Source organism: Gobio gobio, assembly GCF_949357685.1.
Source record: "Gobio gobio genome assembly, chromosome: 6".
Classification (NCBI taxonomy): domain Eukaryota; kingdom Metazoa; phylum Chordata; class Actinopteri; order Cypriniformes; family Gobionidae; genus Gobio; species Gobio gobio.
The window spans coordinates 6,918,090-6,945,340 of NC_137102.1; the positions used below are offsets into that span (position 1 = coordinate 6,918,090).

The 27,251-nt window shown below is 41.7% G+C and overlaps 1 protein-coding gene across 4 annotated transcripts in view; it reads left to right on the top strand.

Moving 5' to 3' along the window:
• The window catches only part of amph (amphiphysin), a 61,555-nt gene that overhangs the window by 15,840 nt on the left and 18,464 nt on the right, over nt 1-27,251 (top strand). Inside the window, exons 3-16 of one of the 4 annotated variants that reach the window (XM_079819619.1) lie at nt 10,983-11,037; nt 11,126-11,220; nt 13,081-13,176; nt 13,347-13,454; nt 13,570-13,655; nt 17,639-17,714; nt 21,807-21,889; nt 23,559-23,697; nt 23,851-23,973; nt 24,108-24,209; nt 24,369-24,392; nt 24,640-24,666; nt 24,984-26,684; nt 26,971-27,003. In XM_079819619.1, coding sequence (XP_079675745.1) covers nt 10,983-11,037; nt 11,126-11,220; nt 13,081-13,176; nt 13,347-13,454; nt 13,570-13,655; nt 17,639-17,714; nt 21,807-21,889; nt 23,559-23,697; nt 23,851-23,973; nt 24,108-24,209; nt 24,369-24,392; nt 24,640-24,666; nt 24,984-26,684; nt 26,971-27,003 — 2,748 coding nt within the window. The remainder of the gene's footprint in view (nt 1-10,982; nt 11,038-11,125; nt 11,221-13,080; nt 13,177-13,346; nt 13,455-13,569; nt 13,656-17,638; nt 17,715-21,806; nt 21,890-23,558; nt 23,698-23,850; nt 23,974-24,107; nt 24,210-24,368; nt 24,393-24,639; nt 24,667-24,983; nt 26,685-26,970; nt 27,004-27,251) is intronic. The other 3 variants (XM_079819621.1, XM_079819622.1, XM_079819620.1) reach the window with 3 other exon arrangements.

Here is a 27,251-nt window from a genome sequence, read left to right on the forward strand (position 1 = left end):
ATCGGTACATACCTCCAGTGAGGCCTGTTTGAGGCCTTCCAACTGAAAATGCGCCTTGTTCAAGAGGCCTACTGAGGCCTACAATTGACAGCCGACCTTCAGGAGAGCGTATTCACCCCTATTTAACCTGATAGCCAGCTAGGCTAGTAGTACCTTGATGCTTAAGCATTGTCACCTGCCTTACTAGAGGCCTGATAAGGCCTACCACTATCACCGTTATTCTTGAGAACGGTGCAATCCTTCCTGCTAACTGGGACCGCCATGTTTGAAAAATGTGGGTTGTAGTAATATTAGACCCAACGGCTCGTTTTCATGGAGGCCTGCTGAGGCCTAACACATGATAGCTACCCATTACAATGGGGACCCGTTCCAGGGAGGCTTGTAGAAGCCTACAAGCTGTACGAGTTTCGCAAAAACGAGAAATAACTGCCAGACAAACAAACTGACTGCTATTAAACCCAACGACTCTCAATGAGAGGAGGCTCTGATCTAAGTACAACAAAAAAGGTGACGGTGCCTCAGCAACGCGCCTCCTTTACCACATACCAACTGACGCCGTAGCGCTCAGTCGTAACAGAGACAAACTAATCCAACCTGCAGTGGCTTAGGGGACCGAAGACACATAATAACCCTAGGCGGTAGACAACCACTACATTCTAACAGAAAAGTGTGCTACCGCCTAGTAATCCGCAAATATTTCAAAGAAAAGAGCGGCGGCCTAACAATACTCTCAAATGAGAGGAGGCCCATCTTCTGATAACCATAAGCGGTGGCCTATCTGGCGCCATCTTGACCAACCAGGGAAAGCCAACACACGCTCACACACATAGCCCAGATAATGGTGCTGTGTTCAAGCCTAACTAAACAGGGGAAAGACAGTTCTCTCTGATGAATACCCAACTCTATACAGGAACCTGGGGTCTGTAAGAAATACATATTTTTAGTATTACATACAAAAAAGACCACTCTCACCTGCGGCATGCTGAGCGAAGACTCATTGTGCAGTTCTCACCACCATGTTCTACCGCCCATGAATGCCTGAAAGGGGCGTTCTCACTCTCCGGGCGGGCCATCAGAACATAGTACTACTCATCATAGGCCCGCCTCAGGCCTGATGTAAGAAGCGCCTGGGTAAAAAGTCATAAAAAGACATAGAAAGGAAAAAGGAGAGGGCTATGATGTAACCGCCCTCAAGGGAAGTGACCCATTACCAACGCCTTCGTTGGGAACGTTTGTCCTGGATCACCTCCCTTAAATCCTTTTTCCCCCCGCGGGAGTCCCGTCTCCTCTGTGCCCTGCTCCTCCAAGGAGGGGGGGCACGAGAGGAGACGCTAGCCCTCTGGTCCTGCCTACGGTCCTCAGACCGTGAAGGACCAGGTCCCGCCTGCCTGGGTGGGGGCGCGGATCTCAGCGGTATGCATGTTTTAAATGCCGCTGAGCGCGCCTTCGCCTCCCTGAACTTTCCAACCACCGCCTCCACGGAGGTGCCGAAAAGCTCAGTAGGCGAAACCGGTGAATCGAGGAGAAAACCCTTTTCTTTCTCCCCGATATCAGCCAGGCCCAACCACAGATGCCTCTCCGTAACCACCATAGCCGCCATAGAGCGGCCGATAGCAGCAGCAGTCTGCTTGGTGGCCCGGAGAGACAGATCTGTGGTGCGGCGCAGCTCAGCAACCGCCTCAGGGGACAGCCCGGCCCCCTGGTCGAGATCCTCCAGCAGGTCCGCCTGGTACGCCTGCAACACCGCCATCGTGTGCAGGGTCGCACCAGCCTGACCTGCTGCCGCGTATGCCCTGCCATTCAACCGCGAGGTAGTTTTCAGCGGTTTGGATGGCAGAGATGGAGCTCTCAGTGTCGACACCTGCCCAGAGACGAGATAGTTCGCAAACGTCTCGTCTATGGGAGGCATCGACACATACCCGTGCTTACCCACTCCCTCGACATCAGCAAAGCTCGCCCGCTGATGTCGGTGAATGCGGGCAGAGAACGGGTTCTTCCATGCCGCCTGGACCTCAGTATGGAGGTCCGGTAGGAATGGAAGGCTCATCTGAGGTGCTGGTGTATGACCGGGGAGAAATCGATCGTCGAGCCGTCCACGAGCGACCTCTCCCCCAGCGCGCCGCCAGGGCAGCCTCAGCCTGTCCGTGGCGCGCTCCATAGCATCCAGCAACTCGGCATACGCGGGACAGGGTGGCTGAGAGGGTCCAGGCAGGTCCTGGTCGCTCTCATCATCCTCCTCAGCCATCTCCTGCCCGTCCCGAAGAGCACCCGCTGCAGGTCTCAGCGGAGAACCATCGTTCACCACATCGACCTGCAGGTCGCTCTCGTCAGCCGTTTGATCGTCCGAGAGTACCACACCTCTCTCCAGACGATCAGCGAGCTCCATCTGGGAACCCCATGAAGTGCGCCGCCGCTCCGCCTCAGCGAGAGCGGAACTCACATCAGCAGCCCCAGATGTTGCACCCTCTTCCCTCGAGAAGAGGGCCAGACGAGAACGGAGCGTTCTAACTGGAAATTGCTCACAGTTTGCACAGGCAGCTCCCTCGAGAACTGCCTGTGCATGCTCTTCGCCCAGGCAATAAACGCACAGAGAATGTGTGTCTCCCGGTGTCAGAAATCTCTGACACGGGTCAACACACTTCCTAAAGCTCTGCCTCTTCTCTGTGCGTTTCATCCTTTTCCTAGTTTAGTAATACTTTACCAGATCTGCAGATTACCGCTTCAAACAAACAGTCCCTGAAGACGAAAAAGATGTGTATGTGTTGGCACGGCGCCCTTTTATACTTCCGGGTCGCACGTTGATGACGTCATGGGCTGACGTCGGTCAAAGACTTTGCCGTGATTCGATAGTAGCTTCAGACACCAGTCACGCCGAGGGCGTTCCCCATAGCGTCAGCTAGACGCAGCGAGAGTTCCCTTTCGAAAGGGAACTTAGTAAATCACCTTGTGTGATTCATTTAAAAACTCTCCTCCCATAAATTTTGCATCTGAAAGGGAAACTCCTACAAATGCATATGCAATAAGGTCATTTGCAAAAATAACTCTGTCCACGCCTATCACCGCTTATTTTTCACTGTGTTTCTTTAGTAAACCATGACTGTCGTTTAACTCAAAAAGAGGGTTTGCGCTGGCATGGGCTATATTAGTAAATCTGGCCCATTTATAATTCATGCAGTGAAGACTAGCAGTAACTGCACAGATACAGAAATTCTGTAAATTTACCTGTTAGACCTGCCTGAAAATCTTATCGCACAACGAAAACTATAAATGTTTTGTGCATATTAGCAGGGCAGGTAAAAATCTGAACCAGCCCAACTGGGCCAGTAGAAAAAAACCCTTAGTGTTGAGCCCTGATATATGAAAGGCACAGTTAAATGTGACATTTATTGTTTTAAAGTCTATTAAATGTTAAAAATGATAGCTTTCAATTATACTGTAATGTTTAATGGCTATAATGAATGGCTAAAATTGAAGTGGGAAAAATCTATTTAATAGACAGTGAGACTGACCTTCACTCATAGTGCTAGTAAAAACATGCCATAAAACAAATATTTCAAATATACTGTCTTTATGTTGTTTCTACATTATTTTGCAGATTTAATGTGAAAGTATTACAATATAAAATTATATTAAAAACTGATAGATTTTTTTAATCACACATAATTTTAATCATGTTGATTGTATAATCCATTGAGAGCATTAATTAAAATGCAAGCACTGTTAATGCAATGCATTTTTTTTCAATTAGAGCAATTCAAAATGCGTTTGTGTTCCAACGACGTTAGTCATTATTTCACTTCCATACCACTCTTTGGCTGGTTGCTTTGTTGGATTGGTTTCCGCACCAGCAGCAGAGAGCCAGGCTCATTCTGTGTTTATATATCACTTTTAAATGAGTGGGGTCAATATTACTGGGAAAATGTCCATTGATATTCTTTATCTTATAATAGTTCTCTGTATTAATAGGATAGAAACTTTGAAGGCGTAGTCACATTTTCTATTTCGTCTGAAAAGTCTTTGCAGTCTAAATGATTCTCATTATTGCTGTCATTAAAACATCAATGCCACAATAAAGGCACTGACACATTTACAATTCTCTCTATTCTTCTCTTTTCTGAAGAAATCTAATTCAGTGCTCTCTGCATTAGCTATTCAATATCTCAATATACCATCTTAATATCTCAATGTAGCATATTAATATATTTTAGCTATTATATATAAGCATTTAAAAGGATGTTGTAGCCATTTAAATTCAAAGTACAAGTACAATTTTTTTTACTAAAGCAACAAAATGTAAATTGATTTTTGACCTTCATGGAGTAAGCACTAAAACAATATGGAAATATCATAATAATTCTATATTATTTTGTAATGTGAAAATTGTCATGCAAGATCTTACGTTAACATTTTTGAGTGATTTGATTCATTGAAAAGAAAAGTTTAAACTGAATCATTGAATCAAGTGATTCACTATTCAAATGACGCTATTAAATCATCTCTGTCTTAATGCTCTCAAGCTTGTGTCACAAGACATCTCGAAAAACGTCTTTAGGACACGTAATGGGAAAATGAAAATCATCACGATATTCACAATGACGCTTAATTTTATATCGCAACAACTGCAAGATACATTCGATCGCATTACTGCTCATTTAACTGGCATTTCTTAAACAGCTCCATATTTAATACCAAATCATTTTGTCTCACATTTGATTAGTGTGATGATTAAATTTGAAGTGTCTGTGAGGGACGTGTAGTTCTGGAAGAAGTGTGTGTTTGCTGAAGAAAAAGAAGCAGTCTAATCCCACCCTCTCCACCTGTCCTCACTAATCCTGATTAGACTGCTTTATGCTCCAGTGTGCCAGTGCTTCCAGAAACACTCTCCTCTCCTCTCTCACCTCTCCTTTAACCCCTTCCTCGCTACATCAAAGCCTCTCTGCTCTCTACTTCCTGGATGATGGATGGTTCCTGCAGAGAGATGTACAAGAAGAATGAATTGGTCCAATATTACATTTGCTTAGTCAGAGTCAATCACTACAGCTGGAGGATACCAGTCACAGCCAAAACTGAACCCACATGCCGTATGCTGCCAGTCTGGCTCATAAAACACTGGTTGGAGGCATCAACTGCACTGAGATATTGTGCACATCAATTCTCTGCATCAAGACCCATGAAATACTGTAAATCTGACAGTGGCTGATTGCAATGCCTACACCAGACTGGAAAAGACAGCAGACTCGGTGTGTTAGCCCTTAAGCTAAAATAACCACACACACACACACACACAGCCCCAAACGTTATCTCTCATCTAAAATGTTCCTTTTTAATGCTGACATTATTCAACCGTGTTGTGCAGAGAAAGATTACCAGAGCTGATAGAGGTTGGGCTTTTCATTTCAAGTCTCCTCTCAGCCTTTTGCTGTCTCAGGATTGCTACGCCTTGTGTGGAGTGCACAGAATAAAATGACTTCAATCTGCTGCATTGACTGGAGAGCTCATTGAGAGCATGTCTTTTGTATGATTTTGGCTGCGTTTTGTTTATAAATGTGACGCTGTGGTTTCAACACCATGGACAGATGTTATTCTCCACCACTTGAAATTGTAGTTATTATATATTCTCCAATGTCAAGAGAATTTTCCTGTGATTATATTCAGCTAAAGGGTACATAACACACACAGTTTCTGCCTGTCTCATGTCAATCTTGAGTATCTATAGCAATGTTTCCCAACCTTTTTTCAGTCATGGCACCCTTTGAAAATGTTCTCCATTTTCTGGCACCCCCTCGCATACGTTACGCTAGAGGTGTAACGGTACAGTTTGCTCATGGTTCGGTTTGTATCACGGTTTTAGGTTCAATGTTTCGGTACGGTTCAGTATTTGCTATGTTCAGGGAAAAAAGGAGTACTGTCAAATAAAAATAAAAAAAATTATAAGAACAAATAATTTAAATACAAGCAGCAGCACAAATAAATACTATTGAGCAAAGATAGGCCTATGAATAAAATAAACTATGCTTTTCAGGTTTTTCAGGTATGTCTAACATTAGTTTTCAGGTAGAGAAATTGATCAAATGTAAAATAACATTGCATATTTGACTGTATAAATTAAAGATTAATCCTATTAAATTTACAAAAGCTATTCAATCAAGAGCAGTGAGTGATGTCCTTGTCTTTTGTTGTTTGACATTAAACAGAAAGCAGTAAAGGCTACTGCCCCTTTAAGACCTAATGCTCGGAAATGCGTCGTCTTTATCGACTGTATAAAGTTCACTTAAGGCATATACAGACTATGGGCCCTATCTTGCACCCAGCGCAATTGACTTTGTACACCGACGCATGTGTCATTCCTATTTTGCACCCGCGCAAAGCACGCTTTTCCCTCCACAGAAGCACGTCGCTAAACTAGTGAATGCACTTGCGCTCCCTGGGCGGTTCAGCGCAAAAAAGGAGGCGTGTTCCGGCGCAAACAATCCCTGGTGCTATTTTGCTGTTCCATTAAACAATTGTGCCACTGACCAGAAAAAACCTAGTCTAAAGTCAGTGGCGCGTTGCGCGTTGTTCATTATGCTATTTTAAGGGCGCATGCTTGACCATAATGTATAGCGTGCACAACGCGCATACACTTTGCTCATGTAATCTACACAGATGCAACAGTTATTTTTGCAAATCATAAATTGTTACACTAAAAAAATATTAACACATGAGATGACGGAAATCATTGTGGTGTGCCACGAAGATGTGAAAAAATAGGCATAAATCTAGCTTACAAATGATTCAGGCTAATTGTAATAATTAAGGATAAGACCTGTTTGCCCAATAGTGGCAAGACATATATGTATATAAGGACATCTGACAAATTGGTTTGTCCGTCAAGAACCAGGAAAAAAAATCGACTGAAAAACTGAAAAAACTGAAAGACTGAAAAAAAAAGACTGTGAAATCACCTTTACCATAATGTACAACATTACAACTTCACTTCTCTGTCTTTCACTGCTCTTACAAGAACATCAGTCTCCTCGGCTGTGAACCGCTCCTGGCGTGCGCCTGGTAAATACGCCATAATAATAGCAATCCATAATGGAACTTGCGCACCTGCTTTTAAAGGGAATGTTGGATGACGCTCGGATTGGTTTATTCACGTTACGCCCAAACCACACCTATGAATAATGAAGCTACTTCAGACCAACCCATTTTAGATTTGCGCCGGGCGCAAGAGCCATTTATCCCGCCGGGAAAATAGCAACAGCGCCGAGACCCGCCCACAAAGTTACTTGCGGTTCGCGCTTTGACACTTGCGTTTCAGATCGTTAAAATAGGGCCCTAAGTCTGCTAGAATACTCATCAAGATGGACATGTTGACATACTTTTTGTGTGAGTTTGTCCGTTGAAGAGCAAGACTTGAAAGAGAACTCAATATTTGCGCGCTGTGAGACGTGTGCGAGCTTTCGGATGAGTGCACAGAGACACATTTTCTCACAGCGCGCACGACTTCTCATTCGCGTCTTCTGGCAAAACACCCGGGTGATGACGGCGAAAATGATTGGTATTATTCGAACATATGGCAGCACTCGCATGCATTGAACAAAGTTTACAAAGAGAGAATTATTTGAAAAATTTGACTTTTTTACACGGCACCCCTGCTCTCGTCAGACCACCCCGGTTGGGAAACACTGATCTATAGAGTAGTATTGCATCCTTCATATCTCCCAAGAGTCTTTAGTTCACTATACTTTCTTTACATTATATGTGTAGCGCCCCCTACCTGTCTTTCTTGTAATTAAGTAGCGCTCCAGATTCATTAAAGTGGGGGTGAAACACTCAATCTCATGTCAATCTTGAGTGCCTATAGAGTAGTATTGCATCCTTCATATCTCTGAAAAGTCTTTAGTTTTATTATATTTATAAAAGAAAGATAGGCTGTACAGAGTCTTTCCGGAAAAAACGAGCGGCTGGAGGGGAATTGTGTGGGCGGAGCTAAAGAATCACGAGCGCGCGCAGCTATTGCGTTGAGAGCGTCTGGAAACTGTGACATCCTTAAACGTAGGGGAAAAAAACGTTATCCTAAAAAAACCATGGAGATCAATCAGATTTAGCCATACATATATGATCCAGAATCAGATCTAGAGGCTGAAATTGAACAGGAGAAGCAGCAACGACTACAGCAGGATGTCTCAATGTACTGTAACTTATATACTTGCTTAGCGGCTTTTCATGCTTGCGAGTTTTACAACATTTTTTGTGTTTATGAGGACATAATTTGGTTTATGAACTATTGTATGCGATTTAATGTTAGCAGTAGCAAGCGTAACGGTTTTGCTCGTCAGACTAGTGCGTGTTTACATAGAAAAACAATGGAATAGTAGCGCATTTGAATGAGTCGATAGCTAACAACACACTGCTCCATCTTTCAGCATTAGATGAGCTACAAATCCGGAGTTGAACTGGGGCTTGTTCATAAACCATCGTCGCCGAAATTCAGGGAACAAACAAAAACACTTGTACAACTCCATTGCTGCTCCGGAAAAACAAACTCCATCCACTGTCCCAGTAACGCTGGGTTCTTTGGGAAGCTGTGCAGGGTTGTCTTGCCCTGACAACCAAAAACCCCAAAAATAAGGGAGAGCTGAGAAAAAAGTTTTACAGAAATAAAGCCATAAAAGGCTTAAAATAAGTAAAATCTGTAGCATAAACCAGCGAAAAGTGAGGAAATATGCTCAGTAACTAGGGGTGTAACGGATCACAGTTACGGATCACGGCCCTCGGTTCGGCACGCATGTGACCCGCGGATTTATTGCGCATTTTTTTAAAACTTGTGGATTAATCTGAATTGTTTAGCGATCGCAGACTAAAAGACAGTTTTTCTGCCAATATTGCTTTTTTACGTAATCTCGTTCCTTTAAACTCGATGCTGAGTTTCAGAGAAACACATGTTCACGTGAACAGGGCATGTTAATCAGTCAGCAGTGGCGGAGAAGTAGAAGAACTTGAAAAGCCTCCCGCATCATTCAAATCGCATGTATGGGAACATTTTGGCTTCCCCGTAAAATATAATGATGACGGAAGAAGGGAGTGGACAAAACTGTAACATGTAGGCACTGTGGCACGAGAAAGCCGTATGAAAGTGGCGCATACATCGAGCATGGCACCTACCTCTCCAGGAGCGCGTGGCCATACAGCTGTGCTGCGATCGTTTCCGCAGAGCCTATTTTTTGATTTGCTGGCGCTGAATTAAAGTGACAGCGCATCCGCATTAAAACAAACATGTATCGATGCGAAAATCTAGTAATTCCACCACAGATGCATATAATGTAACGTCTACTCCGTTTTAAAGTCAACACATGGCTTTTTGCCTCGAGTAAAGCAAGGAAAACAGCCTTTAAGTAAACAATAATGGAGAGCACCTGTCCTTTCTTGGAGGTGGAAAAACAAAGTTCTTTATGACCTGCAGGATTTCTTGTAAAAAGATTTAAAAACGAAAGAAAAGACGAGAGTCGGTTTTTGTCTATCGTAAGTTTTAATTTAAAATGTTTGTTATCTCAACTTGCATGAGCAACGTAATATAGGCTATACATCTAAAGTAGGTATGGGCTATATAAATATAAAGTAATGAATTCAATAAAACGTTTAAGTGTAGTGCGTTTAAACATGATATCTATAAAATAGTGTATAAGCCAACACAGAGAATTGCAATGCTGACAATTGTGAGAGGTCTACTCTCTCCCTGAGAATGTTGACATCCTAATCTTAAAAAAAAAAAAAAAAAGCTCAGGCCCATTTTCACGTCTCAGGTTGTTTTTAGTCAAATTTGATTTATTCAGATGATTATTTATTTCTTTTATTTTTGTTAACACCAAAAATTCCTTGTTAACCTATAAACCATACAGGTTATGTTAACACCTAAAGTTTTCATGTAGTAAATGGAAAGCAAATAAAGCAAGTCTCCTCCCCCAGTTTTGTGATCCGTTGCACCACTATCAGTAACATATGTAGAAAAGATTTAGAGAGAAAATACATTTATTTAAGAGATAGATCGAGTTTTTCTCCGCAAACTTCAAATCTGCCTCCATTTTGTTAGCAACGCCCAACTTCCAATGATCCAATCAATTCCCGAAGGACGAAATCAAGCCTCGTCCTACATTTTTTCTAATATCAGAAGCCGTTTCACTCGGATATACGTCACAATAAGGAGAAAAAAAGACGATCTCAACTTCCGTTTCATGCCGACTTTAACAGTGTGAAAAGCTCACTATGCATGAAACAGCATTTCACCCCCCCTTTAACTAAAGCCTACAGATGTTGTAGCCCCTCTGAAGTCACAATGAAATAATTTTCTTTTGGAAAGTTCCTTAGAATTAAACTCTATACACACACACAAGATAAACATGTCAATATTAAAGCTATTGAAAGAATAAAACTCTCGTAAAAGTAACAAAATGTAAAGGATTTAATTTGAAATCGAAAGTCCAAAATAGATGAATATCAGAATGTGAAGTAATTCACATTTTAGAAATCACCTATTGACACAATATCACACTGACAATACTACATATCAGGTGATATAAATTTCTAAAGTTGTCAATATGTCACAAAAGACACTCAAAATGAAATGAGCAGGGTAACACACTGGAATGAAATGTATAAAATGACTCGAGTATCAAAATGTCACTTACACGCCGATTGCCAACAAAACACACATCTGATGCAGTTTCACTCACTGCCTGCGGTTATCTTTCCCTTACAACCAAAAACACAGGAAGTGAAATCCGGGAGAAATCCGGGAGAAGTGTCCATACAAGCAATTCCGCCCTTTATTGTGTCTTACTTTTTTGAAACTTGTTTGAATCCTGAAGGAGTGTATTTGGCACAGAAATACCAACTTGGACGCCATGTTTAGCATGAGAATCAACTCTTTAGCCGTGTAAATAAGTCAGAATGCATGAAATAGCATTAGCATTGAACTTCTTTTGTGTTCTGATCCATAGTTTGAGGGCTCTAGGCTACAGAGGGAGATGAAGGCCTACATAGCAGCTGTTAAAGGTGAACCATTGCAAAATACACATTACACAAAGTACATACGCATGCCTGCTCTATACTGAACCTGTTTCTCTTTCTGTTATGATTGCAGCGATGCAGCAAGCTTCTATGAACCTGACAGAGTCGTTACATGAAGTATATGAGCCTGACTGGCACGGCAAGGATGATGTTATGACCATTGGAAAGGTAGCCGGAACTACTGTATATGTGATTGTGCAAGTGTTTAAATAGGGCCTTTCATGTTTATATATAGCTGCTGGAACACAGCATTGTCAAAATTAGAGGGAAGAATGTTTTATAGGGAAAATATTAAAGTAGATGTGGGAAATGCATCATCAAAAGAGCTGCTAAAGATCAAGGATTGGTGTTGATTTCCATTCACAGTTTTATATGCTCAAGAAGTGTTGTGAAAGTGGGTGAAAATTAAATTCCTGACCTCCGGTAACCTGAGAATTATGTTCATTTGAAGATAAAAAAAATCATTCTCACCAACTCTAGAACATTCTTATCTGTTCTGGTGAGATTTGGGGTTTAAGAACAGACAGGGTTTTGGCAGTGTCTCACTCGAGCTGAGGGATTTGTCCCCTGTACCTGAGCCAGAGCTAAAATGCTGCACCTTTTAAGGAAAATGGGGTCAAGTCACTGAGCCGTTAAGGTCTATAATGCAGCCTATGCACATGCATTTCACACACAATTTATAAGATGGATTCAGAAGGGGTCATGCTAAACCTTGGGCTGTTTAAATTCCCATACAGCAAATGTAATAGCTGGCATTAATGCATGCAGGTATGTATAACTGTTATTCAGAGAAAAGAAATGTGTTATGGACTTTTTGCTATTTGAGAAATTGAAGAATATGTTTTATAGAATTTTGAATATGAAATCATACTGGTTATATTTTATATATATTTTGAATATTAATAATAATATTGTATTATAATTGCTATATTTCTATTTTTGGATTATGTGCATTTGTTGTAAAATATTTTTTTTGAGAAAACCACATGAATGTGAATTCATACTGATATGCTATGATCTTATACTTTAAATAGTAATAATAATCATTTATTATTATTGTGTTATATTTCTGTTTTTGTTTTATTTTGGGATTATGTACATTTATTGCTAAATATTTTTTTTAGGAAACAGAATGAATGTGAATTCATACTGATATGCTGTTATCGTTTATATATAATATTTTAAATATTATTAATAATAATGTATTATTATTGTGCTATATTTCTGATTTGATTTTAGGATTATGTACTTTTATTGTGAAATAATTTTTTTGAGGAAACAGAATTCATACTGATGCTATGGTGTTTTACAGGATGTATATATATATATATATATATATATATATATATATATATATATATAATGTTTTTATTATAATTAATAACAATATACATTTTTATTAATTTTTTTTTATTAGAATCACACAAGCAATAATGCTAATTTTCCGCACATCAGGGTTGCATTTTGTTTTTATTGACACCTTGTACACAAGCAGCAGAGAATGTTTCCTGTGTTAACATCATTTTATACCGACTTGGATAGGAAATAAGTTCATGTGACAAACTGATGGCTTCATAAAACTAGTTAAAAAAAAATCACACCATCCCATCTGTCCTACTGCACACAGATGATGTGGTTGAGCAAGGGAGTTATTAATAGTGTATAATGACATATGTAATTTTGTAGTATGGAGTGGGGCTGTGACTCAACACTGTCCTCAGAAAATTTCAATTTAATTTACCCAAGGACGCTCATTTGTGTTTACTCACACCTCACCGAGGGGGCACAGTGAATGTAACTGTCGGAATCTGATTTGCATCCTCTGTGAATGAGTAAGAGCCTAATTAGGTTTTAATTTCCCTGCTGCTGAATCATAAATCCCACACCTAAACTCATCGGTTTGTGTTACAGGAGCTGCACAATAACGTTTAAAGCGGGCTATACAATAGATTCTCTCATCCACCGCTCTGTTAAATCTCTCATGTTTGTGGGTTAATCTCGCTGATGGCTGTCCTGTCTCCTCTGCAGAACTGTGATGTTCTGTGGGAGGACTTCCATCAGAAGCTGGTCGACTCCACCATCAACACACTGGAAACATATTTGACTCAGTTCCCAGATCTCAAGGTGCCGATGTCCTTTTACGCATGCTGAATTGGTTATAATGTATTATTCCTATTTTCATGAGCCATATTGTTTAAGCTGACGCATGTGCCAGCACAGTGCTGGAAATAAATGCGAAACACATTCAGCTGAAGGGTAACCATAGTAACCGCAAGTGTTTTTCTTCCCTCCAGATGCGTGTCGCAAAGAGAAGCAGGAAATTAATTGACTATGACAGTGCAAGACACCATCTTGAGACCCTGCAGACTTCAACCATGAGGAATGAGAAGAAGATATCAAAAGTATGTCAGTCTTCATGGCCTTGGAAACGTTCTGAATACAATTTGTAATTGAAATATGGTATACTGTGATCCGAGCTATTGCTTGAACGTATATGCCATATCTGTGTGCATGTAGGCAGAGGAAGACTTGAAAAAGGCCCAAAGGGTTTTTGATGATCTCAATGTTGGCCTGCAGGATGAGCTGCCCACACTCTGGGACAGGTGAGACATTTTAAGACTGACTGCTACTGCAATCTGAGTTTAATAATTGCACTTAATACTACGTGAAGAGCATTCATGATTTTTTTTGATGGTTTATTGTTTTATTTATATTAAAGGGATAGTTCAACCAAAATGGAACATTCTGTCATCATTTACTCACCCTCATGTCGTTCCAAACCCGTAAGACTTTCGTTCATCTTCGGATCACAAAGATGAAGACGCAACGACCACTTTGACGCTTCAAAATGTTCATAAAGAGATTGTAAATTAATCCTTATCAATTGAGCGGTTTTCTGAAGAGATGCGATCACTTTATGTGATGAACAAATAGAATTTAGGCTTTTATTCACATATAAACATTGATCAGTGAACAAACAGAAGCTACACCGTAACTGCTTGATGCACGAGAACGAACCTCATTGGTTCTTGAGGAAGCTCAAACGTGATGCGTAACACGAGAACGAACCTCATTGGTTCTCGCTGAAGCTCAAACGTGATGCGTAACACGAGAACGAACCTCATTGGTTCTTGATGAAGCTCAAACGTGATGCGTAACACGAGAACGAACCTCATTGGTTCTTGAGGAAGCTCAAATGTGATGCGTAACACGAGAACGAACCTCATTGGTTCTTGATGAAGCTCAAAAGTGATGCGTAACACGAGAATGAACCTCATTGGTTCTTGATGAAGCTCAAATGTGATGCGTAACATGAGAACGAACCTCATTGGTTCTTGATGAAGCTCAAACATGATGCGTAACACGAGAACGAACCTCATTGGTTCTCGCCGAAGCTCAAACGTGATGCGTAACACGAGAACGAACCTCATTGGTTCTTGATGAAGCTCAAACGTGATGCGTAACACGAGAACGAACCTCATTGGTTCTTGATGAAGCTCAAACGTGATGCGTAACACGAGAATGAACCTCATTGGTTCTTGAGGAAGCTCAAATGTGATGCGTAACACGAGAATGAACCTCATTGGTTCTTGATGAAGCTCAAATGTGATGCGTAACACGAGAACGAACCTCATTGGTTCTTGATGAAGCTCAAACGTGATGCGTAACACGAGAATGAACCTCATTGGTTCTTGATGAAGCTCAAACGTGATGCGTAACACGAGAACGAACCTCATTGGTTCTTGATGAAGCTCAAACGTGATGCGTAACACGAGAACGAACCTCATTGGTTCTTGATGAAGCTCAAACGTGATGCGTAACACGAGACTGAACCTCATTGGTTCTTGATGAAGCTCAAACGTGATGCGTAACACGAGAATGAACCTCATTGGTTCTTGATGAAGCTCAAAAGTGATACGTAACAGAAAGCTCTCCGATCAAGCAAACCGAGTCTTACAGGTTTGGAACGACATGAGGATGAGTAAATTATGTCAGAATTTAAATTTTTGGGTGAACTATCCCTTTAATAAATATTTGATGTGATGAAACCACCAGATTAGAGATAGAATGGATTCATTACTGATGTCTATATGCTGTGAAAAGAGCTTAAATTGTCTCATTGTTCTAGTTGGACATTTTTCTGTGGGTCACATTTTGACCCTTTGTTCACATTCAACACTAGCTGGTGTACAACATTATATGCAAGACTAGCTCAATAAATAGCCATCAATCTCTTATATAAGCGAAGCCTGTATCATGCCCAGTATAATTATTGTACTCTCAGAGGGGTGGCTGTAATATTTACAGCCTGGTGCCCTGACAATACAAGGCTCTGGCCGATAATATTGATTTAATTTGACCAAAGGACTTCCTGGAATGCACATTCACATCCCAGTTTTCTAGATTTATCCATTAGTTGCACAGCATGCTAGCTGTGAACATTCATGTCACCGCAGTGGCTACATGCAGTAGAAGAGGTAAGGTCACTTTTAAAGAGAATGGAATATTCTGCAGAAGAAATCAGGGCTAAATTTGGAAAAGTGCAATGTAGATCGAATACTATTTGTCTTGTTGCAAAAAAATACTTGCTTTTTGTGCTATAGAGCAATTGATTGTCTGGCTGGAGTTAATGTTTAAAAGAACTATGTAGCTATATATATATGTGTTGTGTGAGTGTATTTTTTTATTGTTGATTATATGCGCTGAATATGTCGACGATAATTGCAGGATGGATAATGATAGATGAGGTAACCTGCCATAAATAACTGGTTTACACAACAGGAGTCACCTTCTTTTTCACAAAGATGAGGATGTCTAGAATTAGTCATCAGTTTATTTAGAGAACAAATGGATTGTTGTAACTGTACATGCATTGATTTACTCTATTTATGACTGAGACTGAAAATATTAATAGCTATGCTGTGCTAAGCAATATGCGGTGTGTTGCAGTAATATGTGTTGGGGATAGTTCAACCAAAAATGAAAATTGTTATCATTTACTCACCCTCGTGTCATTCCAAACCTGTATGACTGTCTATATAATGAAAGTATTTCTTTCCGAGGAACAGACAATCATTTTTTTTTCTTCATACAATGAAAGTAAATGTGGGACAATGTTATTTTGGACCCTCACTGACTTTCATTATATGGACAGAAACATTTGAAACACCGAAGAGAGTAAGTAATACAGGTTTGGAACTACATGATGACAGAAACTTCATTTTTGTGAGCTATCCCTTTAAATAATGTGGTTAGTATTTTGTCTGTTGTTGTAGGCAGTGTTTTGATTATAATACACGTAATGTGGTCATCATATTATGGTGAATTATGCTCTGGTCAGCAGTTTGCTGTTTTGAGCTGGGACGGTCTGTCTACTCACTGAAGCAACAGCCTGGTTACATAATCCATCCAATCGGCAGCTTCCTCTCTGCACCAGGCCCTCCAGCCACGCTCATTTCAGCTCGGGCCAGAAAGAAAGATGCCTGAGATACACGTATAACTGGTGCAGACCATAGATTGTAAGAAAATATGGACGTAGTGTCCATGACGTCACCCATAGGATTCTGAAGAGCAGTTTTGAAGCGTAAAGTAGGGTCAAGCTGGCCGTCGCCATCTTGTCAGCGCGTCACTCCCGGAAAACAGAAAATGGGCAAAGAGGCGGGACGTGGGCGGAGCTGAGTTGACGTAATGACTAACAGACAGCAAATAAACGGCTATCCACCTGTCAATTAAAGTGGCCACTTCCTTAATTATGCAGAACTTTAAGGCTTTATATAATGTAATCGAATTAGTTATAAAAAAATTTGTATGACTGCGACGTGGCCTCGCCCACTTTGTTGCGTGTTCGCGGGGGCAGTGTTTATGTTAATAGCAGGTGTTTATGATGTCACCAACCCGGGAAGAAGCTTGTTGTAGTCCAAACCAGCCGTTTTTGTAGGCAATAAACTGGCATTACTTTAAAAGACAATATCTCCGTTTGCATTGAACTTTCAGCGCTGTAACTTTGCAGATACTGTTTATGCTCAAGCAGCAACATTACACACTAACTAAAGTTAAAAAAGTGAAATTGCATGCAACCACCCCTTTAACACAGGGCATTTTAACACAGGGCTCAATGAGATTCTGCTCCTTCTGGAGTCTGTCTCTAGTGGCCAGTCAAATGATTGCAGTTTAAGTCACTTCCGTATTGACTTCAAGAGAAACTGCGGGAGGTTGCCGCTTGGTGCAGACATCAAAAATTGCTTTTTTACTTTAGGTTTGTACTATGTAGAGTTTTAGGTTTCTTATTGATGTACTGTACATTGATGTACTGTATACTGAGGCATTTTAGCTTATAGGATTGACTTGCAGATATGATTTCCCCATTCTTTGTTTAATAAGGACTCTTTATTTTGCTCCATCTCAGTTTTCTTTGAGTGAGAAAATATACCATTTGTTTGTCAAGAACTTTTCAAATGTCTGAACTGTACAGATCATCAGTGTCCATCTGTTTCTCTCGTTGAACGTTGTCCAGATGCTTCTCCAGCAAATTGCGCACTTGTTGGACGCCGGAACCTAATTCTTCTTCTTGTTTCCTCTTTTGCAGTCGGGTGGGGTTCTATGTGAGCACCTTCAAGAACGTCTCCGGCCTGGAAGCTCGATTCCACAGGGAGATCTCTTTTGTGAGTTGGTTTAATTTCTAAAGCTTTAGAAGCTGTTAAACATGACGTTTCTCCTAAATGTCACAAACAATAAAAACTGGGTGCTCAGGAAACACAAAGCAAATGCTCCTTGTGAGTCATACTCGTTTAGTCACATAGTGAGTAACCCGTGATTGACGTCCTGGGAACATTTCCTGCTACATGAGGGCTTTAGAGCAGTCGCTTCTGTGTTTTCAAGAGTGGCTTATGACAAAACTCACAATTTTACATAGCAAGATTAGGAGCTTTGTTTCTGATCCATGCAGTCAGTCTAAGAAAAGCTCTCATGCCTCCTCTGAATCCCATTTTCTTTTATTCAAGCTGCCGGTTGTGCTGCAGCTATTACTCATGAAAGATGAATATCTTTGTGTGTGTGTGAATGTGTATCTGTTTTCTAAATCACAGACACTGATGAACCATTGAGGGATATTTATAGGGCTATTCAACTTTTTAACAATGCAGTGCATCTGGATGCATCTGCAACAGAATGTGTAAATGTGGGAAAAGCCCTGCCTGCCCTACATAAACTAACAAATACCTATAAAATATCCTACCCTTTAGACCAGGGATGGGCAAACCTGGTCCTGATTCTACCCTTTAGACCAGGGATGGGAAAACCTGGTCCTGATCCTACCCTTTAGACCAGGAATGGGCAAACCTGGTCCTGATCCTACCCTTTAGACCAGAGATGGGCAAACCTGGTCCTGATCCTACCCTTTAGACCAGGGATGGGAAAACCTGGTCCTGATCCTACCCTTTAGACCAGGAATGGGCAAACCTGGTCCTGATCCTACCCTTTAGACCAGGGATGGGCAAACCTGGTCCTACCCTTTAGGCCAGGGATGGGCAAACCTGGTCCTACCCTTTAGGCCAGGGATGGGCTAACCTGGTCCTGATCCTACCCTTTAGACCAGGGATGGGCAAACCTGGTCCTGATCCTACCCTTTAGACCAGGGATGGGAAAACCTGGTCCTGATCCTACCCTTTAGACCAGGAATGGGCAAACCTGGTCCTGATCCTACCCTTTAGACCAGGGATGGGCTAACCTGGTCCTGATCCTACCCTTTAGACCAGGGATGGGCTAACCTGGTCCTGATCCTACCCTTTAGACCAGGGATGGGCAAACCTGGTCCTGATCCTACCCTTTAGACCAGGGATGGGCAAACCTGGTCCTGATCCTACCCTTTAGACCAGGGATGGGAAAACCTGGTCCTGATCCTACCCTTTAGACCAGGGATGTGCAAACCTTGTCCTGATCCTACCCTTTAGACAAGGAATGGGCAAACCTGGTCCTGATCCTGATCCTACCCTTTAGACCAGGGATGGGCAAACCTGGTCCTGATCCTACCCTTTAGACCAGGGATGGGAAAACCTGGTCCTGATCCTACCCTTTAGACCAGGGATGGGCAAACCTGGTCCTGATCCTACCCTTTAGACCAGGGATGTGCAAACCTTGTCCTGATCCTACCCTTTAGACAAGGAATGGGCAAACCTGGTCCTGATCCTGATCCTACCCTTTAGACCAGGGATGGGCAAACCTGGTCCTGAACCTACCCTTTAGACCAGGGATGGGCAAACCTGGTCCTGATCCTGATCCTACCCTTTAGACCAGGGATGGGCAAACCTGGTCCTGATCCTGATCCTGATCCTACCCTTTAGACCAGGGATGGGCAAACCTGGTCCTGGTGGGCCACTGCCCTTTGCGATTTTGGCCATGATTTGGCCGTCTGAGACAAATTTTGCAAATCCTGAAAGATTCCTCTGATCCTAGGCTAAAATCTGAAGTCTTTGATCGTTAGTTTGACATGTTCACCGACAGCCGATTAATGACCGTTGTGATCAAATTTGGCCTCAGACAAAATTCTGACAGTCCTGCAGTGTTACTTCGCCTACGACGACTGTCAGAAAACCATGACCAAAATGAGCGCTAGAGATTTCTTTGTAGCCACCGCTTCAGCCCTGCGTGTAATGCAGCTCACTGTCACCGAACGCCATTGATTGATGATTGCGTGCGTCCATTTTAATGCGCCTTGACTGTCATACAGTCGGACATTAATGACAACTTAGATCCCACAGTGTGACATGGCTTACAGCGGGATCATGTTCATACAGTCTGACAAGGACACAGTGAGCACCCGGCTTTAGACACATGTAGGAATATTGATCATCATGCTCAATAGGACTGTTTAAATGTAATGAACAGTAATAGAGTACGGCGGTTAATATGACAACATTTATTTCACTAAGGTCATTTTTTGAATGCTAGTTTTCTAGACTTTCTTCATCTAGTGTGTTTTACGGTGTGAACTTTGATCTTAACACCTTTAAACTTTTTTTTATATTATTCTCAGGTTAGGTAAAGTAAGTAGAGTCTGGCCTAAATTATAAGCATTTCTTACAATTTGGTCAGAAGACTTCTCTGTGGTATGTTTTTGTTCAAATGTGATAAATCAAGACTCGGTAGGCAGTGTTTGGAATCAATTCAATTTATTTTAATTGGTTACTTTTCTTCTTCTAATAAACAAATGTAAAGGCAAATAAAACGTCATCATTAAAGTATAAAATACAGTAATCACACGCTGAGTCAAAGGTGTAGTCAGCTCTGGGCTTCTAGGCGTCGGGGTACTGACATATCAATATCCAAAGAGGCAATCAGCTCATTAGTCTTTATACTCCTGTTGTTTCTAATCTTCTTGATTGACGCAAGTTGTAACTTTCCCAGAGTTTCCAAGATCCTTTTCAAGGCCTCGCCGGTGCAAGCTGGCCGCCTCTTCCTGTCCTTGAACTCCAGTAAACTTGAACTGATTTACTTTTTAAGGCTCTAGGAGTAGAACTACAGTTCTCTGTCCTTGAGCACACACACATAAACCATAGACTGTAAAAAGATATGGACGTAGTGTCCATGACGACACCCATAGGATTCTCAAGAGCCGTTTTGAAGTGTAAAGTCGTTTGTTGCCATCATTGCGCATCACTCCCGGATAACAGAAAATGGGCAAAGAGGTGGGACGTGGGCGGAGCTGATGACTAACAGACAGCAGACAAACGGCTATCCACCTGTCACTCAAAGTGGCCACGCCCTTAATTATTCAGAACTTTAAGGCTTTATATAATGTAAACGAATGAGTTATGAAAAAATTCACCCCCCTCACAGTCGTCATGAAAGGCAAAATTAGCCGTATAGACCAAAACCACAATTTGTCCCAGGCAGTCCCAGTTTTTTTCTGCTGTAAAGTTGGGCATTTTAACATGGGGCTCAATGAGATTCTGCTCCTTCTGGAGTCTGTCTCTAGTGGCCAGTCAATGAATTGCAGTTTAAGTCACTTCCGTATTGACTTCAAGAGAAACTGGGGGAGGTTGCCGCTTCACATAAACACACACACTTCTGCTGCTCCTTCTAATGGGTAGGCACACACACACATACATAACTAACAATTATTGTACATCTCTGTCAATGCAGTATAAGGCATTTCTTCAAGATTAAAATAACACCATTGTATACAATGTATTATTTTTTAATACATTGGCCAAATATGTGTAACATAAAGGCATCTACAGTAAACAAGGAGGCGGGGTAATTGCATTTCCTTGATTATACAACAAGTCTTAGAGACATTAATAAGTGCTGATATTTGCCTCTTTAGATCCACACAGTCTCTGGACAATTTATCTGTCATTCTGGGTTCACACTGTTTTAGTAGGGAAATGCCTGGTATAATGTGTTTATTATTAGACACAGCATGTGGCCGTCAGTGGGCACCAGTGCATTGTTAAAGACTTTTATCGCCAGAAGGGGTGTACAGTGCAGCTCTGCACAAAAGCTACTGCAAAGGTCTGTTATGTTTGTGTCAGTGTTATCAGCACATAGGTTAATGCATCTCTCTATGCTCTACTTTTACTTTTATTGAAGGAGTGGGAAGCATTTCTTTCCCTTTATTTCACGTTGAGAAAACCTTTATGAAATCATTTGAGCATTAAGTGTTTATTATGGCTGCCCAGGATAAGTAATTGTGTGGGAGTTCTTCTCATAAGTATTTGTATCCATTTCTTTCTTTCTCTATGTTTTGGCTCTAGCTCTGTCATAAGCTGTATGAAGTGATGAATAAGCTCGCTGAGCAGCACGCCGACAAAATGTTCACGATTCAAGGAGCACCCAGGTAAGGAATGGTTTTCAACTTCCCTGCACAGAATGCACTTATTCAATGATGGATCTGATCGTTCTACGTAAGAGACAAAGGTTGAAAAGTTTTGATTTCATGACGTTTTATATTTGTTACCACCTTGGAAGATGACCAAAAAAACAAGAATCTTGTCATAATAGCTTTTAATACTTGTAATCAAACATTTATACGGTTTGGCTCTGTTTGTGTTTTTCCTGTTACAGAGCGAAACGGTAAGTGAAATAGCATAGACTACTGTGTAGGCATTGGAGATTTACTTCCTCTAAAGTGTTCTTGTTTAGTAAGAAAAATAATTGCTTTAGTGAAAGAACACTTTAGAGTAAGTACATGTCGTCCTGTAAACAAAATAGATTTGTAGTGCAGAGTATCCCCATAGATCAACAGCACTGTGCTTGAGGCAAATGATGATTGTGTTTAGTTTTCTGGTTGGTGATGGGTGGTGTCAGGAACATTTAGGGGCAATTATGCTGAAACATGTTTCATCCTTGCTTGTAATTTACAAAACACCCTACTTGTTATTTATCTGTAACTATTGCTTTTTAGTGATTCTAAAACTGCCCCCCTTGCTTTACCTTAAAGGGATAGTTCACTAAAAAATGAAAATCATCCCATGATTTACTCACCTTCAAGCCGTCCTAGGTGCAGGTGTATATACACTATATTGCCAAAAGCACCATTCCATGAAGCTCTCTACACACTGTTCTTGAGCTAATCTGAAGGCCACAGAAGTTTGGAGGTCTGTAGCTATTGATCTGCAGAAAGTTGGCGACTTCTGCGCACTGTGACCCTCAGCATGCGCTGACCCCGCTCTGTGATTTTACGTGGCCTACCACTTCGTGGCTGAGTTGCTGTTTTTCCCAATTGCTTCCACTTCGTTATAACACCACTAATAGTTGAGCGTTGAATATTTAGTAGTGATGAAATTTCACGAATGGACTTATTGCACAGGTTGCAACCAATCACGGTACCACGCTTGAGATCTCTGAGCTCCTGAGAGCGGCCCATTCTTTCACAAATGTTTGTAGAAGCGTCTGCATGCCTAGTGCTTGATTTTATACACCTGTGGCCTTTGAAGTGATTGAAACACCTAAATTCAATGATTTGGAGGGGTGTCCCAATACTTTTGGCAATATAGTGTATGTTCTTTAAGACTAACACAATCTCAATATATATATTTAAAAAATATAATTACTCTTCCAAGCTTTATAATGGTAGTGAATAGGGGTTGTGATTTTGAAGCCCAAAAAAATGCATCATAAAAGAAAAATATGCATATTTAAAACGTTATAAACTAAATCTCTGATTGTGTTCGTCTGAAAGAAGAAAGTCATATACACCTAGGATGGCTTGAGGATGAGTAAATCATGGGATAATTTTCATTTTTGGGTGAACTAACCCTTTGAATTGATTCATTCAAAGTGAACAGCAGGTGATCTGCAAAGCTGATTGTAATGATACGTTAATGGTTCAGTACTTATACACAATGGAAAATTGGACGTTTCAGGTAACATCGCAAAGGACATAGTGAAGCCTCTTGGTTGCAGGCTGTCCTTCTTAGAAATATCCACTCTGATCTTAAAGAAGTCATAATGAATTGTCAAGATGGTGTTCTTAGTGGTCATGTAGTTTGTGTGTGTGTTGACAGTGACTCGGGGCCCCTGCGATTAGCCAGGACTCCTACCCCTCCTGATGATGAGAGCCCGGACAGCAGCCCAGCTGGCAGCCCTAACCACACACTAAGGCCCACATCTCCCGGCCCACCTCGACCCAAATCACCTTCACAGGTAGGGCCTGAAACACCTCCAAGACACAATGCTTTCAACATGAATATGCCACTAGAATGTTTGCAGATCATTCATGATGTGCAGCGCAACTATTCTCCTGTGAGGTTTTGATTTGTGACGTTCAAAGGCAAATATGGTATCTCTTCATCTCAGTTCAAGATGGGACCTCCAAAACCACCTCCTCCAAAAGCTACTCCAACCAAGGAGCTCCAACAAGAGCAGATAATCGACCTGTTTGATGGAGGCTTTCCAGAAATCAGTGTTACATCACCACAGGTGTGTGAACATTCACTGGAGGCTTACTTTAATGGTACTATGTAGAACGAGGAGTTGGGAGTAAACCAATGTCATTGAGCAGCATGTTATCTTATTTAATAGTAAGTTAATTTTATATTATGTTCTTACTTTAGCCAAATGAGAAACCTGGAGAATCTCTCCTGGACATGGATTTTGATCCGTTCAAGCCTGATGCCAGTACACCTATCGGGCAGACCCAATCACCCATATCTCAGGTTCTTCTTCACAATCTGCTTTATCGTATTACAAATGGGAGACAGGTCAAATTAAAAGGCTTAGCAATAATTTCTCTGTTTATATTGATAAAAATAATAATAAATGTTGGAAATAGTATGGAAATAGAGCTTAAATCCTTACACATTTTTCTCTCACAGACACTACCATGGGATCTTTGGACGGTGAGTCTGCTTCCTTTGCTTGTGCTCTTTGATCTATGTGTACTGATCTTGGAAATCTTGGTGCTATTAGTAACTTGGTGACAGAATCCTGTCTCTATGTCAAAAGAAGTGGCCTAGATTTGTATTCTTTTTGAAACGATAAATTTGGACTGACATGTGAAGATGTATTTTCATGACAAGCTTACAATTGCTCCTGTCGAGCATGAATTTGACAGCAAATGCCTTTGATATCTTTGTTCATTTCTAGGGAAATGCTGCTCAGCCTGCAGAGCCTGTAAGTAATGACTGATGAGACTGTCTAAGTCGAAAGCAATTGCAAATGTAATTAAAGTTCATGGCAGAATTAACCTCCAGCTTTCTAGAGAAGATAACTTAAATGTTCATTTATTCATTACTGTTACAAATGAAATGATTTCAGTTACAGAAATCTGTCTGCCATTTCTCCAGTGTGACATCACAATTTACACAAATCCATGTACTCTAGTTCTCAATCAAAATAGTCTCAGATTCTTTAAGTCTTCTTTTGCCCCTCATTTGTTAGAGACTTTTTTTGGACATTAACAACTTGATACATTTTTTCCCCCTGATCAGGCTGCAGATGCTGGCTTCACTGCCAACTGGGCAGCTGACTTTGGTTCTTCTGCAACTACGGGTACAGAGGAATCTGAAAATGCTCAACCTGCAATGGATGGGCAGGGCTGGCCACCTGCCGATGGATGGCCTACAGAGGCAGCTTCAGAGCCGCAGGAAGAAGTGGCCACAGATGAGGTTAGAGCCTGGGATACGGAAAACTATCCTGAGCCAAACCCAGACTGTGATCCTTGTGCTGTGGGGGGTGGCGAGGCCAAGCAACAGCATCCAGGACAGGGGCAGGAGGGTGTAGAGGAAGGTCAGACAGACTGGGCTACAAATCAAGTGGAATGGGCAGAAGAAAAGGCAGGTTGCGGATCAGAGGAGAGGGGGGCAGAGGAGACAGTGAGCTTGCAACCAATGCCTGGAATCATATTTACAGATGAGTTTGGTCAGGAGATTCAGGATGCCATGGAGGGAGTAGAGGGAGATAGTTCCAGGTGGGGCCTGTCTAGCCAGGTTGATTTAGATGGATCCGGGTCAGAGTACGAGACTGCTGAAGAATGGGGTGATGTCCCGGGACAGAACAGTGGGTGGGTCAGTGCAGACGATGAACTTGAATCTGCAGAGAATGACAATTCAGTTGTGGCACCAGAACAAGTCACTGTGGCCCAAAAGGGCTTTGCAGACTGGGACACATCTGATAGTCTCCCCGAGCAGATTACCCCTGCTGACTCTGTGTTTGGTGCTGATGCATTTGCAGCCAACTGGGATCAGCCTGAAGCAGCACCATGTGTCTCAGAGCTTGAAAATAAAGGCTTGGAGCTGCTTTCAGACCTAACCAAAGCAGGAGCAACAACACCTCAAAATGTTCTCGAAACTACTCCAAGTTCTGACCCATTTGGCCCTGAAGGTAATGATCCATTTGGTACAGGGAATGATCCTTTTGCCGCTTCAGGGGACGACCCATTTGGCACTGGAAACGATCCGTTTACCACCTCAGACCAAGACCCCAGTGGCTTTTCTGGGAGTGATCCTTTTGCTACAACAGGCAGTGATATTTTCGGTGCTGAGGGGTTAACAACAGAGAGCCCAAAAAGTGAGTTTGATTCCGATCCATTTGCAGAGACCCAGTCAAGAGGCGAAGGACAGTGGGCAGCAGACCCCTTTGACGCTGAATTCACATCAGACCCTTTTGCTACTGGGGGCAACCAGGACCCATTTGCTAATGAGATCACATCTGATCCTTTTGTCAAAGAAAGCAGCGGGGATCCATTTACCAATGAGAACTCCCAGGAGTGGGCAGGGAGTTGGGAATCCACTGACACAAAGGAGACCGGTCATGAAGGAAAAGCCTCTGATGTCTTTGATGACAAAACTGGACCTGCCAATGGGTTTGCCCAGTGGGCAGCCTTTCCTGCGCCAGCTGCAGACTCTGAGAACTCAAGTAAAGGCTCCTGGCAAGAGGTGAGCGATAGCAGTGGCTTCTTCTCTTCTGATGGCCAAGGAAACTTCACAGCAGGCTGGCCAGGTGAGACTGTTCCACCTCAAGACCCCTTTGCCTCCCTGCCTGGGCCAAAACACCCCACTAATCCAAAAGGTACCATTCCAGAGGACCAGGTCGTTCACAAAGAGCCAGAGAACTCAGACCTGTCCGAAGATGAAGTTGCAAATCGGAGATACGGAAAGTTATACCAAGAAATAGATACAGAGCTGGAAGAGGTACCTGACTTCCTGCCACTCTTAGCTTAGTGTAGAGTAGACTACAGCAAGAATACTCCCCTCCTTTCCTGCCTGCAGATGAAGTACTATTTTCCTGCTACAAAACCCTTCGGACCCTGGAACCCCTCCCACAGTCCACAGCCCCAAGACCTGTTCTCCTCTCTCTCCTTTGCTTGCTTGTTGGTTTTGCTAAGTTCAAGTAGAATTTGCAGTTTTCCAAGTCTTTGCAATTAAAATACATGTCCTTGATGGTTTACATGCTAATTACTTATTTAATTCGGTTTAGGTGTCCAACAAGGCTTTTAATGGATTCTCTAAGGTAAATCAGAGCTTAGAAAGTTTGCTTTTCAATAGATTAAAAGAGAATTCATATCATTATGAATTATTGTGCTAGTAGTTTTGCAGTACTTTTAGTTTGCCACTTAAAGGTCCTGAAAAAGTATATAGATTTTCACATAATCTGTTTATAAAATCAGAATTAGTTGTTTTGTAAAAATTGTATCTCGTAGTTTAAGAAATATCTATTATATAGATATTATGGATCTCATCATGTGAAACAAATGACAC